This window comes from Manis pentadactyla, chromosome 7, assembly GCF_030020395.1.
Source record: "Manis pentadactyla isolate mManPen7 chromosome 7, mManPen7.hap1, whole genome shotgun sequence".
NCBI classification, from domain to species: domain Eukaryota; kingdom Metazoa; phylum Chordata; class Mammalia; order Pholidota; family Manidae; genus Manis; species Manis pentadactyla.
The window spans coordinates 59,722,028-59,737,816 of NC_080025.1; the positions used below are offsets into that span (position 1 = coordinate 59,722,028).

The 15,789-nt window shown below is 35.4% G+C and overlaps 1 protein-coding gene across 2 annotated transcripts in view; it reads left to right on the forward strand.

The window, feature by feature from the left end:
* Window positions 1-15,789, forward strand: part of RELN (reelin) — a 482,819-nt gene that overhangs the window by 127,997 nt on the left and 339,033 nt on the right. For both annotated transcript variants that reach the window (XM_057504425.1, XM_036892412.2), the window contains exon 3: window positions 7,095-7,230. In XM_057504425.1, the coding sequence (XP_057360408.1) occupies window positions 7,095-7,230 (136 nt within the window). The remainder of the gene's footprint in view (window positions 1-7,094; window positions 7,231-15,789) is intronic.

Consider the following 15,789-nt stretch of genomic DNA (forward strand, 5'->3'; position numbering starts at 1 on the left):
TGACTTAGAGTAAGATCTTTTTGTATTACTGACAAGAAGTGTGGAAATAGCATGGATCCTCATACATTTTCTAACTGATGCCCATAGACATACAATTCCAGAATGATTTTTAAAAGGTTTTAGTACTTTTTTTGCTTTTAGACTTAAATCTGAAACCAAATGTCTTGAAATCAATGCTTTAAAATGTAAACATACTGAGTGCACATGCGTGAGTGTGTGTGCAGGTATCTTCACTTTCTTATGGTGCTACCTGACAGCTCTTCTTTTCTTGTCCATTTCATCAGGATAACACTTCGCAGATAAGGTGCAATAGGAATGTTTTCAGGAAGTTATGTGATTACTTTTCAACATATAAAATCACGTTTAGATTTGCTGAAATGTTTGAGTTGAAATGTTGAATTGATCTAGCAAAGAAGGCAAATAATAGATAAGTCAAATTCTGTAAGTAAACAGTTATTCACACTTGAATCAATGAAAAGATTAAATAATGACAATAGAAGAACTCCATAATTAATTTTCTCTCTGTACTTAAAATGTAACACTAACTTCCCATACTAGATTTTCAGAAATCTATTTTTTATTAACTGATAGAAGCCTCTAGATATCCCTTTTAAAGAAAGAGCAAATGATGAAAATAAAAGGAAATAAAATCATCTTAAATATTTTTTTCTCTTACATTTCTCATGTACACAAAAGTTCCTGACAAAACACACTACCATGATTTCTGGAAGTGTTTGAACTAATGAAATATTTCTTTTAGCATTTCATCATTTTTCTATATGAAGGTTATATTTTTCACAAATAAAAATCTACTCTTAATGTACTTGTCCATTATTGGCCATCTTCAGTTATCTTAGTTCTTGAAACCCATAAAAAATAAATCAGAACACGTCTCTACCCACTTTAACACTAACTGGCAAATTACAAACTGAAAGATTTGAGTAATCCACATCTTTAATCTACAAAATATAGGAAAAAATCTGACATGAATGTGTACTTTTCCCACAACATTGGTTATTTTTGGTAATAAAATCTTCAGTGTGTTTCTTGGAAGTGAATAGCTTACACTTTTATGAGGTTATGTACATTTTATTTTAGAAATGGGAGAATCATAGAAATTGTAGTTACAGTTCTGAAGACCCAAGGTATGCATGTTAGAAACTTAGAAAAGTATTCCTGTGGGAAAATGAAGTTCATACACGGTTTAGTCACAAACTTAAAATAACTGAAGACTTGTCAAGGAAAATGACATCCCAGAAGGCACAGGAATATGTATCACTGTCTTAAAAGGGATTATGGAAGCAACTTTAGAACAATTAAAGACATCATAAACCTAATCTTGAAGAAGTGTAATGTGGATAAAAGAGGCTCTGGTATAGATTCCTATCCTTTATCCACAATTTGGTTGAGAAGACAAACAATTATTTTGAACTAGATATATCCAATGGTTTGAATGACTTAATGAATTTGAAACATCCATACTTTGTCAAAGGAATTGTTTTAAAGAGCTCCGTTGATTCTTTCTTGATATAGAAGTTACAGCTAGATTGTGAATATGCTATTTTTCAAATGTATGTATATAATATTCAAAAGGAAAATGTATTTATAACAGATGCTTTAAAATCTTGCTAAAATCAAGATAGTTATCAATCTTGTAGAACTTTAGAGTTTCTTTGAAATATACTTACTTTCTTTGCCCAAAATTAGATCAGGAGAGCCATATTTCCTGAAGTGCTAACTTTCTCTCCTTTTCCAGTTCCCTTGGAAAAGTATAGCTTTTTTTCTCTGGGGAAGAAATTCCACATGAAAATATTTTTGTATGACAGTTTACACATAGCCACAATGAAAATGAAATCTTTATTAAACTATATTCCACACACATGTATTTTCTATGTATATATGTCCTTGAGATACATGTAATTAAATTCTTTTATTGTAGATCCTATTTTCCCTTTTTCAAGTAGTACTAAAAACTCAATATGTATCCTATTATCCAGCATGCCACAGGGAAAGCACCATCATAAATTTGAATTGGTTATCAAATTCAAATTTCATTGTCCCAAGCATAGGTTTCCAAATTACATATATTAATTAGATGGTATATGTCTTTCATGACACAAAAGCCTTTCAGAAGATCACTGAAGCAGATGCCGTAAATTGTGTTTCATAGCACACTAGAAGCTGATTCTGACTGCTCTTATTCTCCTGCTTCTCATTTTGTGTGCACCTCGCTCATTGTGTTTGCCTCTGTGAGACATCCTCCCATCTTTCCTCTATTCATTTAAATTGTACTCAGAGAGCTATGGAGCTGAAAGGGGTCTTAGTGGTCATGGGCCAGCAGTTTACAGATGTCAGAACTGAAGCTTGAGAGGGGCACCCTACAACATCCTAACAGCAGCGTGAGGCAGAGCGAGGGACAGTCTTTTGATTATACCCTGTGACCTCATGTAAATAAAAACAAATATGGGAAATCTTAGCTCCTCCTTCAAGACTCTATGCATGTATGTCTGCACTAGAGCCACTTCTGACCATAGCAAGAGCACTGTTTGGACCCAGGCTATACTGCCCACTTTTTCTATGACCAGGAGCAGGGTCTTTTCTCTCCACGGTCTCAGTGTGCCAACCAGTAGAATGAAGAAAAAAATAGCTCCTACTTCTCAGAATTGTTAAGAACCTCAAATTAGTTTAATATTCGTGAAGCACTTAGAATAGTGCTAGTCCATAGTAAGTGCTCCATGAGCATTAGTTGTCATTATTATAATTGTCCATATTAAACACTCTTTTCTCTTCTATTTTGTATTTGTCACAAATACCACCCAGTTAGCACTTCCTTATTTTCCAGACCTTTTATTTAGAATGTTAGTTTATTCTGGTTTTCTCATCCAAGCCCAAGCCATTCAGGCTAAGACTATGTCCTTGATTTCTTCTGTGTACCTCCATAGGGCTTAAGAAAGTGTTTGATGCAAAACAGGGATTCTGTAAATACTGGTTTTTTTTCTGCTAGTTGATATTAAGATAAGTAGATTTCTCATAGTTGCAACTCTGGCCAACCTTTAGATGTTCTCCAAGAAAATGCCAATTAAAATGTGGTAGCAGTATAGTACACTGTGCTCTGTGTTAAAAAAGCAGAGACCCTATTTTTTTGCAGCACTATTTACAATAGCCAAGATATGGAAGCAACCTAAGTGTCCATCAGTAGATGAATGGATAAAGAAGAGGTGGTACATATACACAATGGAATACTATTCAGCCATAAGAAGAAAACAAGTTCTACCATTTGCAACAACATGGATGGAGCTAGAGGGTATTATGATCAGTGAAATAAGTCAGGCAGAGAAAGACAAATACCAAATGATTTCTCTCATCTGTGGAGTATAACAACAAAGCAAAACTGAAGGAACAAAACAGCAGCAGACTCACAGACTCCAAGAAGGGACTAGCAGTTACCAAAGGGGAGGGGTGGGGAAGGGCAGGTGGGGAGGGAGGGAGAAGGGGATTGAGGAGTATTATGATTAGTACACATGGTACTGGGGAGATCACAGGGAAGACAGTGTAGCACACAGAGGACAAGTAGTGACTCTGTGGCATCTTACTACACTGATGGACAGTGACTGCAATGGGGTATGGAGGGGGGGACTCAGTAATATGGGTGAATATAGTAACCACATTGTTTTTCATGTGAAACCTTCATAAGAGTATATATCAATGATACCTTAATGAAAAAAAAAATCACCAGAAAAAAAAAAAATAAGCAAAGACCACAGCATGCACGTAGTCTTTGAAGGTACATTAAAAGGTCCTCAGAATATATGTTTGGGATGGTGTTAGGAGCAACAGGTAAAAGGACAGGATATTTTGTGTTACTACCAGAGCCATTCTGTAAGGCACTGCTGGAGGTTTTCAAACTGTGTACTGGCACTACAGTGATAGTACTCTAAGCCCCAAGTGCTGGACAACAGTTTACTAAGACACATTTTTAATGCATGTGCTTGGCTACAAATTACAATTGCTTTTTGAGTTTTTAAAAAACTCCTGATACCCGTGCTTTCCTCCAAACCAGTTAACTCAGAATGTCTGGGAAGCAGTGTTTATTCATCCTCACTGCTGTGCAGCCACGTTGGAGAATTACTGTCCTGGACTGTTGGGTTGCAAAAATGTTGTTCTGTTCCGTATTTGTCCAGGCTAGGGCATGAGGTAATTGCGACGATATAGCTACCTTATAAAATTCTATCAATTAATATGCAGCCTAGACATTGACTCACTTTCTAAGAGGGGTTTTGGGGAATGAGGAAATATTTCAGTGTGAATCCTGTCACCAAGGCTCTGAAACCCTGAATTTTTGTTTGATTCATTTCCCTTCCCACATGACTGTGGCTAGAACTTTTGGTTTACTTTTTGGTCGGGCTGCCTCCTGATGATGTGTCATTTTCCACACACAGGGTCCTGCTTTATGCCTGGCCAGGGGGAGTGGCCATTCCTGAATCATGGCTATTGGGTCTCCTTCTTCACTCTGATTTTCCTTGGCAGTTCTTACCTTCCCTGACCTTGTGGTTTCTCTGGCTTGATGAATTTTATCTCAGAATCTAGCTTTAAAAAATTAAAACGTGAATGAAAAAAAATCATCATCAGGATATGTCATAATACAGATTTCTATTTCTGGCCAGTATGACCTATTCTTTTAGTCTAGAAGATTCTATTTCACTAGTTAGTGCAGCATATATGTTATAATTTCTATTGTCTTTTATTTTTTTAGTTATATTATTCCAATGTTCATTCGGAAAATACTTCTTGAGTATCTATATTGTGCCAGGCATTGTGATAGTTGCTTGGAATATAAAAATTTAAGACCAAGTCCTTCATAGACTCCTTGGAAAGATGGTCAAGGTCTGTGATGGAGGAATATATGAACTGCTTTGATGACATGTAGGAATGGCACCTATTCTAACATGGGGATTCTGTACTAGACGTGTCATATGTATTGGGTCATTTAGTTCTCACAATAACTTTAGCGTGGAGGGTACATGGGATTTCCATTTTACAGACAGGAAAACTAGATCTTAGAGTAAGACATTTGTCCAAGTTCACAAAGTGAGTAAGTGAATTTTTTATTTAAATGCCCTATCCTGGCCAAGTTTTTATTAATAAATTTTATATTAGAGCAGTTTTAGGTCACAGCAAAATTGAATGGAAAGTACAGAGATTTCCCATATACCCCCATCCCCACATACACAACCTTCCCTATTTATTGGCATATCACACCACAGTGATATATTTGTTATGGCAGATGAACCTACATTTATACATCATTATCACTCAGAGTCCATAGTTTACATTAGGGTTCACTTTTGATGTTAGACATTCTATGTGTTTTGATAACTATATAATGGTATGTATCCCCCATTGTAGTATTATACAGAATAGTTTCACTGTCCCCCAAATTTTCTGTAGTCTGCCTAATCATCCCTCCTAACCATTCTAACCCCACTAACTGTCCCTTCTAATCCCTGGCAACCACTGATCTTTTTACTGTCTCCTTCATTTTGCCTTTTCCAGAAAGTCATATAGTTGTAGTCTTATACAGACATTTCAGATTGGTTTCCTTCATTTAGTAATATGCATTTATTCATCCATATTTTTCCATGGCATGATAGCTCATTTCTTTTTATCTCTGAATAATATTCCATTGTTTGGATGTACCACAATTTATTTCTCTATTCTCTTACTAAAGAGCATCTTGGTTGCTTCCCATTCTGACAGTTGTAAATAAAATTGCTGTATATATCCATGTGCAGTTTTTGTGGTCATAATTTTTTTGTTATTTGGAGAAATGACCAAGGAGCATAATTGCTGGGTCATATGGTAAGAGTATGTTTGCTTTTGTAAGAAAATGCCAAAGTATCTTCCAAAGTGGCTAGACTATTTTGCATTTTCACAAGCAATAAGAGTTCCTGGTGTTCCACATCCTCACCAGCATTTGGTGTTGTCAGCGTTTTGAATGATGGCCATAATAGGTGTGTAGTGACATTTCACTGTTTTAATTTGCAATTTGCTAATGCCACATGATGTTGAACATCTTTTCATATGCTTTTTTGCCATATGTATATCTTTTTTGGTGAGGTGTCTATTCAGGTCTTTTGCCCATTTATTAAAAATTGAGTTCATTTGCTTATTAGTTATTTATTAATATTTTATACCTCAGGTAAACTTAAGAGAATCACCTTATTAAAAAAGAAAAAAAAAAAAAGCATTTCCTGAAAGCTCAGGTAGAAGCTGACCTGACCCTCACAGCTAGGCCATGATGCTCTCATGTTGAACAGAAGAAGCTTCATAGAACATTGACATCAGACAAGGCCACTTTGAAATCATGCCTGAACACAGACAAGAACAAGAACATGGTGCAAACCATAAAAATTGACCAAAATCCTCCCCTCTCTGCTAACATGACACTGCTGCCTTTTTATCAGTCACAGCTTTAGCTTTACTACATTCCTCATGTTCTAGATAAAAATTAAGATATTCAGTGGTAAAATTGCCCCCACTTACTGAAAGCCCCAAATCCAGAAGCCAAACCACCTTTCCCTGTAACATCTCCAACAGAACTAGGTTAGGTAGGGAGGGGCAGTTCCCAGAATGTAAGACTTTCAGTACTGAAGTCAGGAAATCCCTAGGTGAGCTTCATAACCCTACTCTCTAAAATATTTTAGCAAGCCACTCCTAACACCCTCTTACTGAGATACCTTCCAGTCCAGTAGTGTTTGGTCTTCCTTGCTGTGAACACTTCCCGTCAACCCAAACTTGCTATGCAGCATGTGGTCCTCATGGTCTTTGGTGATGCACAGAGACCAGTCAACAAAAGCAGAGCAAAGCAAAGACCATAGCAATGAATTTAGGAGATTACTCCTCAACAATAATGTTTTAAATGATTAGTTTCCTTCTACCAGTAGAAAGTGAAAAATTGCATAACTTTATGGGGAAGCCAAACAGCATGATGAATCTTAACATAAAAGAAAATGTCCAGGAAATATTGTTATGCAATGTTAAGACAGACTTTGCTTTGTTATTTTTATAACAAGTTGCCTTCCTTTTTGTCTCAGGGATCATGTCCGACCACCAGTTTGGTGACCAGTTTATGTGCAGTGTGGTGGCTTCTCATGTGAGTCACCTGCCCACGACCAACCTCAGCTTCGTCTGGATCGCTCCGCCTGCCGGCACGGGCTGCGTGAACTTCATGTAAGTCCCAAAGTGTCTGTGACAGGCATGGGAGGCAGCTAGACCTCTCATGGGGTTATACATAGAGAGTAACTATTTAAAAGTACTTTTGTAACAGGTTTACCTTAATTAAAGCCACTAATTCTGGTGTCAAAAAGAGGTCAAAACTGTAAAAAAACATTAACTCTGGCAGTTTATTTTTGCATATTTCTTTATACCTCAAGTTCTAAATTGGATTTTAGCTGATGAAAATGCATGATAAGATAAACGTGTCTGAAGAAACAAATAGGAAAATGAATGTTCAGAAAATAAGATGAAAGCAGTTACCAAAAAAATGCCATGAGGCTCTACACACATTTTGGCAGAAGACCGCAAATTTAGAGCCGAAAAGGAAATGTGATCAGTTAGGCAATTCATGTTGGTGAGAAGTCAGGACTCAATAGAGGACAGTGGAGAAGGTAATGGGCAACGACCAGCCACACCCTTAGGTAAGTGCTGCACTGTGGCTCAGAGGTTGTGGCTTGTGACGTCTCAGTATAGACTGCACCCCATCCAGGCCCCAGGACACAATGACTCATCCTCCTTAGTCACCTCTCTCTTTTTGCCCATACCATTTTCTTTTTACTTCTACAACATGATATACTTCATTTATTTATGTGTATCATTTATTGTCTATCTCTTCCTGCTGAAATGCAAGTTGCTTGAAGGCAAGATATTTCTCTGTTTTGTTCACTGTTGCCTCAACTGTCTAGAGCAGATCCTAGCACAAAGTAAGCACCTACTAAATATTTGTTGAGTCAGTGAGGCCAATGGAATTAGGCCAGAGGAAATTCAGAAAAGCAGCTACTGTATGGGCAGCAGGCAGAGTATAGTGGGAAGGCATCTTGAATGGTTTTCTATTCTAACCTTCTGCTCAGACAGCAAAATCCCATAAAACCTTCAATACTCCAAAATTTACCACTTACTAATATATATTTCAGTGTCAAGGGTCTTGTGGCTTCCACCCCATGGATTATATACTCTTTCTGCCTATCCTTTGGGTTACCCAGGCTACAAACATCAGATCCATCCCACCCAGCTGGTTAACATTTATACTCATCGTTTTCTCCCCCAAAAAGTTTTTCAAATTGAACCCTTTCTTTCCAGTACCTCTTGCTAAGATGATTGTTATAGTTTCCTAACTAGTCTGTTCACCTTTAGCCTATTTCTCCTCTAGTCCATTCTGGATATTGTTGTCTGGTTAATCTTCCTAAGGCACAACTTTGATTACTCAAAACTTGGATAGTTGGAAATTCCCTTCTGAAGTCCAGCTCTTTGTCATGGGTTTGAAGGCTCTTCCCAGTCTTGCTGTTTATCATCTCTCTTGTCTCTGATAGCATGCACCTACTGTAGGGCACATGCTGGCAGGACTTACCACAATTTCCTAAACATTCAATGACTTTCTCTTTTTTCCATGCTTTTCCCTTAGTCCAGAATCCTTTTTTAATTCTCTCTTTTCCAGCTGTTGAAATCCTACCCAGTCTTCAAGACCTGCTTAAAATGCCAGCTCTTCTGGAAAGCTTTCTAGGACATCAACAAAAGAAATTATATGAATTGTCATATTTTACTTGTATCTCTATTATAATGCTGATTATGTTTTACTATATATTTACTTCTTACCTTTTCTACTATATTAGATTGGATGGGGACAAATTCTTTCTTCTTTATGATTCCCCACAGGTTGTACAATATCTCAAACATAAAATCACAGAAAATGCCCCTTGAATTATATGATGTTCAATATTGTATTTTCCTTTATCTTAGTATGATCTCTGACTCTCTCTTTTTGGCATGGTGCATCTTATTCATGTTGGCATTTGGAAGGATGCCAATTCTTGCTATGAAAACTTCTTCACTTAAAACAAGAATTAACTTTTTAAAAGAAGGAACACACAGCAGATCGATGCCAGCAATAGAGAACTGCCTATTTCCAAATAAAGTTTTCAATTGCATCTATTTTTTAAAAAGATTTGATGGCTTAGGGTTTCACTGTTCCTGGGATATCACACTGTTATTTTCTTCTGAGCATTATAATTCTTCTTACAATTATAATTGGCAGCATTTATTTTATTAATATCTTACAGTTGATGGTGTCTTGGATTTGAAGAAACCCAATTATTTATCATTTACCATATGCATGGTCTCTCTGAAGCTGGCAATTGAATTGACCCTACACCCAACTCCAAAATCTGATATTAGTTCAGCAAATATATGATGCGCACTCTGTGATTTAAAAACCCAGTTACCTATTTAAAATTCTTTAAAAAAAAAAACCATAGTAAGAATTATGGAACATTTAAACTGAAATCCAGGATTTTTATATAATGTGCTGTGTGTACTTTTCCCAGAGAAGGGTAAGTGGCATACTGTCTGAATAAACCAGCGTTTCTTGGTAAACCACTTAGCCACACAGTCATTTGGGTTGTCTGTTTACTGCCTTCCTCGTTAAAAATAATCAGATGAGAGACATAGAGGAGAGGATGGCCTGAGGATGAAATTGCTGGCTGTACTCATACAGACCTGTAAAATGGATCATAACTAAAGTTATTTGTAATTAGTTTTATGACACCTGTTGATGATATTTACATTTTTAGTGGTGATTTCACTCAGGGATCTGCTTAATATCCAGATCATATGACAGTATAGTTTGTCTTTACTTTTATATTTGATTAGTCTTTAGTGACTAGTAAGCCTCAACTTAAAAGAGATAATTAATTATCCAAATTTCTTACTTGTAAATACAAAAAAATAAAAAGTGAAAGTCCAGGGTACAGAGAGAAAGGAGGAGGAGGAGGAAGAGGAAGAGAGGACAGGCAAAAAGGTAGAAAATGTAGGGACAGGGTGAGGGAAGGGGGGAAGAAAGGAAGGAAAGAAATATCCAAGCCACCTAACCCTAAAATTTATGAGAAACTACCAAGGAAAGGGTGTTATAAAATAACAACTACAACATTAATTAATATTTTTGAAAATTTACAGTGTACTGGTCACTGTTTTAAGTAGTTTACATCTTTTAATTCATTTTATTCTCACAGTAATTCAATGAAGTAGGTGCTGTGATTATCTCAGTTTACAGATAAGGAAATTGAAGTACAGAGATGTTAAATAACTTTGCTAATGGACTCACCTAATGATTGACACAGCCTGGATTCAGAAGACAGTCCAGTTTCAAAGAGGTGATTTTGCCACTTCACTACAGTTGCCTCTAAAATGATCACTTATCTATTTTATTATGGTAAAATACCCAGGGTGTTGATACAATGAAAATTTAAAATAGAGTTGGTAGTGTGGTATCAACATCTCTCAAACTTTTTAAAGTGAACAAAATGTGTCTCTTATCCTCATTTTGAAATCTATCTCTATACAAGATACATTATCTAATTCATTCAAATATCAATAGGCACTGATGTAAATTTCTGAAATGTGGAGAATACATTAGACTAATACATCAAACTTGGGTTTGATCTTGATATGTATGATGTAGCTTCATTCTCCGCATGATGATTTTATCTCATCCTTTGTCACAAAGGGATTCCACTTAGGGAGGGAATGTGTGAATTAAAGGCAAAATTTATCACCATTGGACTTAGGTTTAACTGCTTGGACAAAGATGCTAACAATATTAAAATAAAAAGACCCGATTTGTGCCTTAACTAGTGATAATTTAACCTTTAGTGAACTCCCTCAAAACAGAACAGAATGAATCAAGCAATGTTCTATTTAAGATACTAAAAAAAACTACAAAAAATGAACTCAGGTCAATAAAAAGGTACACAGGTGGACCATCTTTGAACATTTGATATTTTAAAGGAAGATTCTCTAGAGGAACCATTTGTTTGAAAGTACACTAAATAAGAAGACAAAGAAATATCATTTTAAAAATTGAAGATACTAGCAGTTTCTAATACCAGACGGGTTAGAAATAATACAGATGCAAAGATTTGAAGTGCTGCCTTGAGCGTGTTTCAGATGCCTTTAATTTTTGATGAGAACCATTCCAGTCTGTCTAGAGGCTTCCGCAGAAAAGATAGTATGGTTGCCCATTTATTTCCATCCATCAGAAGAAAACATTGCAGAAGTATTTGCCTTGTTACTTAAACATTTGAAATAAGATCAGGGACACCCCCATGGGTGCATTTATTGGGAGCACATTCAAAACTAGATAAGGATGCCAACAACTGATACATGCAAATGTTATTTTACTTTCTAGGTTATATATAGCTTATTGCAGAAATAATTTACTTCTCATGTAAGGCTGAAATGATTGTATCCACATGGTTTGATAAAACCAGATATGCTATTTTCTAAAGGAGGAATTTCATCTGTCTCCTAAATCACAAGACTGTTATTTTTTATCTTTTTTTAAAAAAGACATTTCCCAACTTGAGACAATTACTTCAGTTCTGCTCAAAAATGTTCCTTTGAATGACAGGATAAAAAAAAATATTACCTACCCTTTAAAGTGAATGGCCAGGAGCTTGACTGATAGTTCCCACTGCCCTGTAGGCCCCTGCTTTTCATCAAAGTTAAATAGCCAATCAGGCTTGGACAAGGAGACAGTCTAAGTTCAGGGACTAATGTATATTCTTATTTATCAATATTTCAGCAAATGAAGTCAAGATGCTTCTTGGGGATTTAATTTTAGGGAGTGTGGTAAAATGTTGAGGTAAAATATGTCCAGTAATCTCCAGGAAGGTGTGAAGATATTATTTTTGTTATATTAATTATATAACAAAAATGTTTTAATTTACAGATATTCAAAAGGCAAAATGACTCCCCTCATTTTTTCCTCTCTTCCCTCACTTCCTGTCTCCTCCTTCCAAGAAGCCACAGTGTAAACAGCACTGGCTGTATTAAGACCATCTACCAGTCTCCCTGCAACACTTTCCTTTTGCATCACAGTCATTAGTCCATTAGAGGAGTAGAGGTGCTTTATAGTGGGAAAATCTTTCTATTTCAGTACTAAAATATTTTTAACTAGGGACTTTTATCTATGGAATTTTATCCCACAGTAAATAGTTGTGTTAGTGAATTTGTCCTTTAAAAAAAAATCTCTGCTTTTTTCTTTTTAGATAGAAATATTAGTTTCCTAATGTTAAGTCTAGAAGAAAAATAAAACCTGTGACAAATCCACCCCTCCCTTTCATGTAATGGAATCATAACTTGTGAAGAGGATGTAAGTAAATGGACTGCGGTTTGGAACCCAGGAGATGCCTCTTATTACAAGGCTTTGTGGTTTAGCTGGGATTACTGCTCCACTTGGCACTTACTATTTAAAACCATGTGGAACATTTGTGAAAGCAAAAAAATAAAAAAATAAAAAAACCAAAGTCAACAAATATGAAAGCTTTATGTATTACAATTATTAACAGTTCTCTGTATCTACCAGAAATTTCCTAAGTGAGATATGGACAGAGATTTGAGTTATTTGTGTATTAGTAGAATTGAACAAGTCAGTTTTAAAGGCCCCAAGTTAAATTATTTTTTTTTTTCAAACTGCATATGCAGTAAAAAATAGTGATGACAAAGATATCTGGGAAACAGGTGAATAAATTTTTCTCATGATATCAGCAACTCCATGGTTTGCCAATACAGTGACTTGGATAATGTATACTAGCAACAGGATTTTATTTAGCTCTGCTTTAGTAAAATCTCAGAATATTAAAGCATTACTACAAATATGAAATAAATTTTGATTGCTTCTTCCAGATAAGAATTTTTTAAAGAACTGATCTTGTCTACTTTAACTTACTTGGCTATGCATATGTGTGTATACATTTATATATGTGAATTATTTACATACAGTAATATATGTACATATGTATATATGTGTGTGTGTATATATATATGTATGTGTATATATATATATATATATATTCTAAAATTTGTTTTGAACTGTACTTTCTAACATGGTAGCTACAAGCTACATGTGGTTATTTAAATTTAAAGTGAATGAAATAAAATAAAAAATTCAGCTCCTCAGTTGCACCATCCACATTTCAAGTTCTCAGTAGCCACATATGTCTAGTGACTATTACCCTGGACAGCACAGATCTAAAGTATTTCCATCATTACAGAAAGTTCTAGTGTACAGCACTTTTTAGAGAATCTAATTATTTTTTCCTTTAATGTTACCTTAACATTTACAGAATATAACTACGTACTTCAAAAAAATATACAGGAATAAAGCTAAGATTTTGCAATTATCCTGTGAACTTGAACCATCATAACTGCTAACCTGGCCAAATAGGGTAGTTTTATATAAAAAGTTGATTACCTAACTGTTCCTTTTCATTTTGTCTGCTAGTGCAGCAATTTGTATGGTCCTTGATGTTATGGGCGCTGTTAGGCCAAGTGGGACAGGTAAGGATCTGGTTACCTTCTCATGGTGCTCAGGGCTTAGGGCTGCTCTTTAGCTGTTCTGGGCTCAGGATCCTTTCCTCTCCCTGACCCCACCCCTTGGTCTCAGCCCCTGCTCCCATGCTGCCAGTTGTCCCCATCCCATGCCACAGTGTTTTAAGTTTTGGGCCTTTTCAAATGTGCCTTTACCCCATGAAAATTTATGACCAAATAATGTTTAAAATTGACTGGTCTGGAAGGCTAATCATTATTAATGTGAAAATAGTGATAATGAAATTAGAATACCACTTGACGATGATGATGAGAGTAGTAGTAAAAATAACAACTTTCATTTAGTGAGAACCTGTGTACCAGATAGTCTACTAAGTTCCTGTACTCCCCCTAGAACCACTGTCACTGAAGGAAGAGCTTGAAGAGCTCACAGAGATAGTTCTGTCTTATGTGTACTTTTAACTGCCATCCTATATTACCACTCCATGTCACTTTTAAAATAATAATTATGAAGACAGTATAGCAGCTTGGGAGATGCCTTGAATATTAAGTGATAAAAGCATAAAAAATTTATTTCTACAATTTCAAGCACATTAAAATTATGTTTGCAGAAGACTTCTGGCATGGAAGACTGGGTTGGCATGGCAGAAACTCTTGCCACGAAAATCGCATAAAAACTTTAGCTAGAAAAACTTTAGCTAGAATAAGTAAATATTTAAAGTATGTATAACACTTGTTAGAAAGAAAGTGAAAACACAAGGTGCCAGAAGAAAGGAGAGGTGCAAAAGCTGGATCAGGAAGTGGAAACTGACATTGTGGTACAGCTTTTTTAAACCTGGTTTCAGGTTCTAAGCCTGCAATTTTAACCTAAGTGGGACCTAGTGCTGTAATTGTGAGCCCCTTCAAAGACAGCAGCAACTAGGGAAGGAGAGGGAGCTAGCACTGGGCCCACTGCATGAAGCCTGGAGCCTCAATGTATCATCCATCTTTTCCTGGAAAAACAGCAAAGAAGCTTGTCATCTGATTGGAGCCTTTGATAGAGATAAGTTACTTAGAAGAAACTAAAACTCCCAGCATGTGAAGAGTTTGAATTTATATTATTGACCTGGTACAGAACATCAAGTTAAGAATTTAATATCTAATAGAAGTTTTAGAAGGAGAGAATAGAAAGAATGAAGACAGGCATATTTGAAGAGATAATAATGGAGAATTTTCTAGAACTAAGATGTGAGTCTTTTCTATCTAAGCAACATAAATAATTTAGCACTCATATAGATCATAGTGAACCTTCAGAACACCAAATACAAGGAAAATCTCAAAGGTAACCAAAGAGAAAAGAGATTTCCTATAATTTTAGTCAGGCAGGAGGGTCTTCTCATCAACAGCAAGAGATGCCAGAAGACAAAGAAACAGTATCTTCAGACTGGTGAAGGAAAATAATTATCATCCTAGAATTCTGTACCCAGGCATATTATCAGTCAAGTGTGAAACACAAAATAAAGACATTTTTTGAGAAAACTAAGATTTTTACCACACATAGGCCATCTTAAAGCAAGATTTAAAGGATGTGCTTCAGTTAAAGAAAACAAATTCAGAAGAATGGTGTATGATGTAAGACATTATGGTGTGATGCAATACTTAATAATTAGTAAGCATGTTACAAATTCCAAATAAGTATTGAATATATAAATAAATATATATATAAAATATATACCAATAACTATTTTTGGATAGAATTTAGAGGCAAAGAATAAAATACTAAGCAACATCAGTGTGTAAGTTGGAAAGAGGAGGAAGGTCAGTATTAAAGTTTTCTAAGATTCTCCAGTTATTCTGAAAGAAGGTTGTAGGCTTAGTTAAAAATGATAAAAACATAAATGTATAGAGCAGAAATAAAATTTAACTTCTAAAATAGGGGAGGGAATGGGGAAAAGATTATAGAAAACTTAATTAGTCTCTCAAAAGAAAGGAAAAGCTAACTTTAAAAGCATGGAAGTATAAAATGTAATATAAAATAATATAAATAAGTATAAATACATATATATTTACAATAAATGTAAGCAGATTAAATTCACCAGTTAATGCACTATGACTTTCAGAATGCAGTTTCAAAAATCTAGCAGTGTACTTCTTCCAAAAGACAAACCTAAACAAAATGGCACAAAATCATTGAAAGTAAAGAATTGGAAAAGA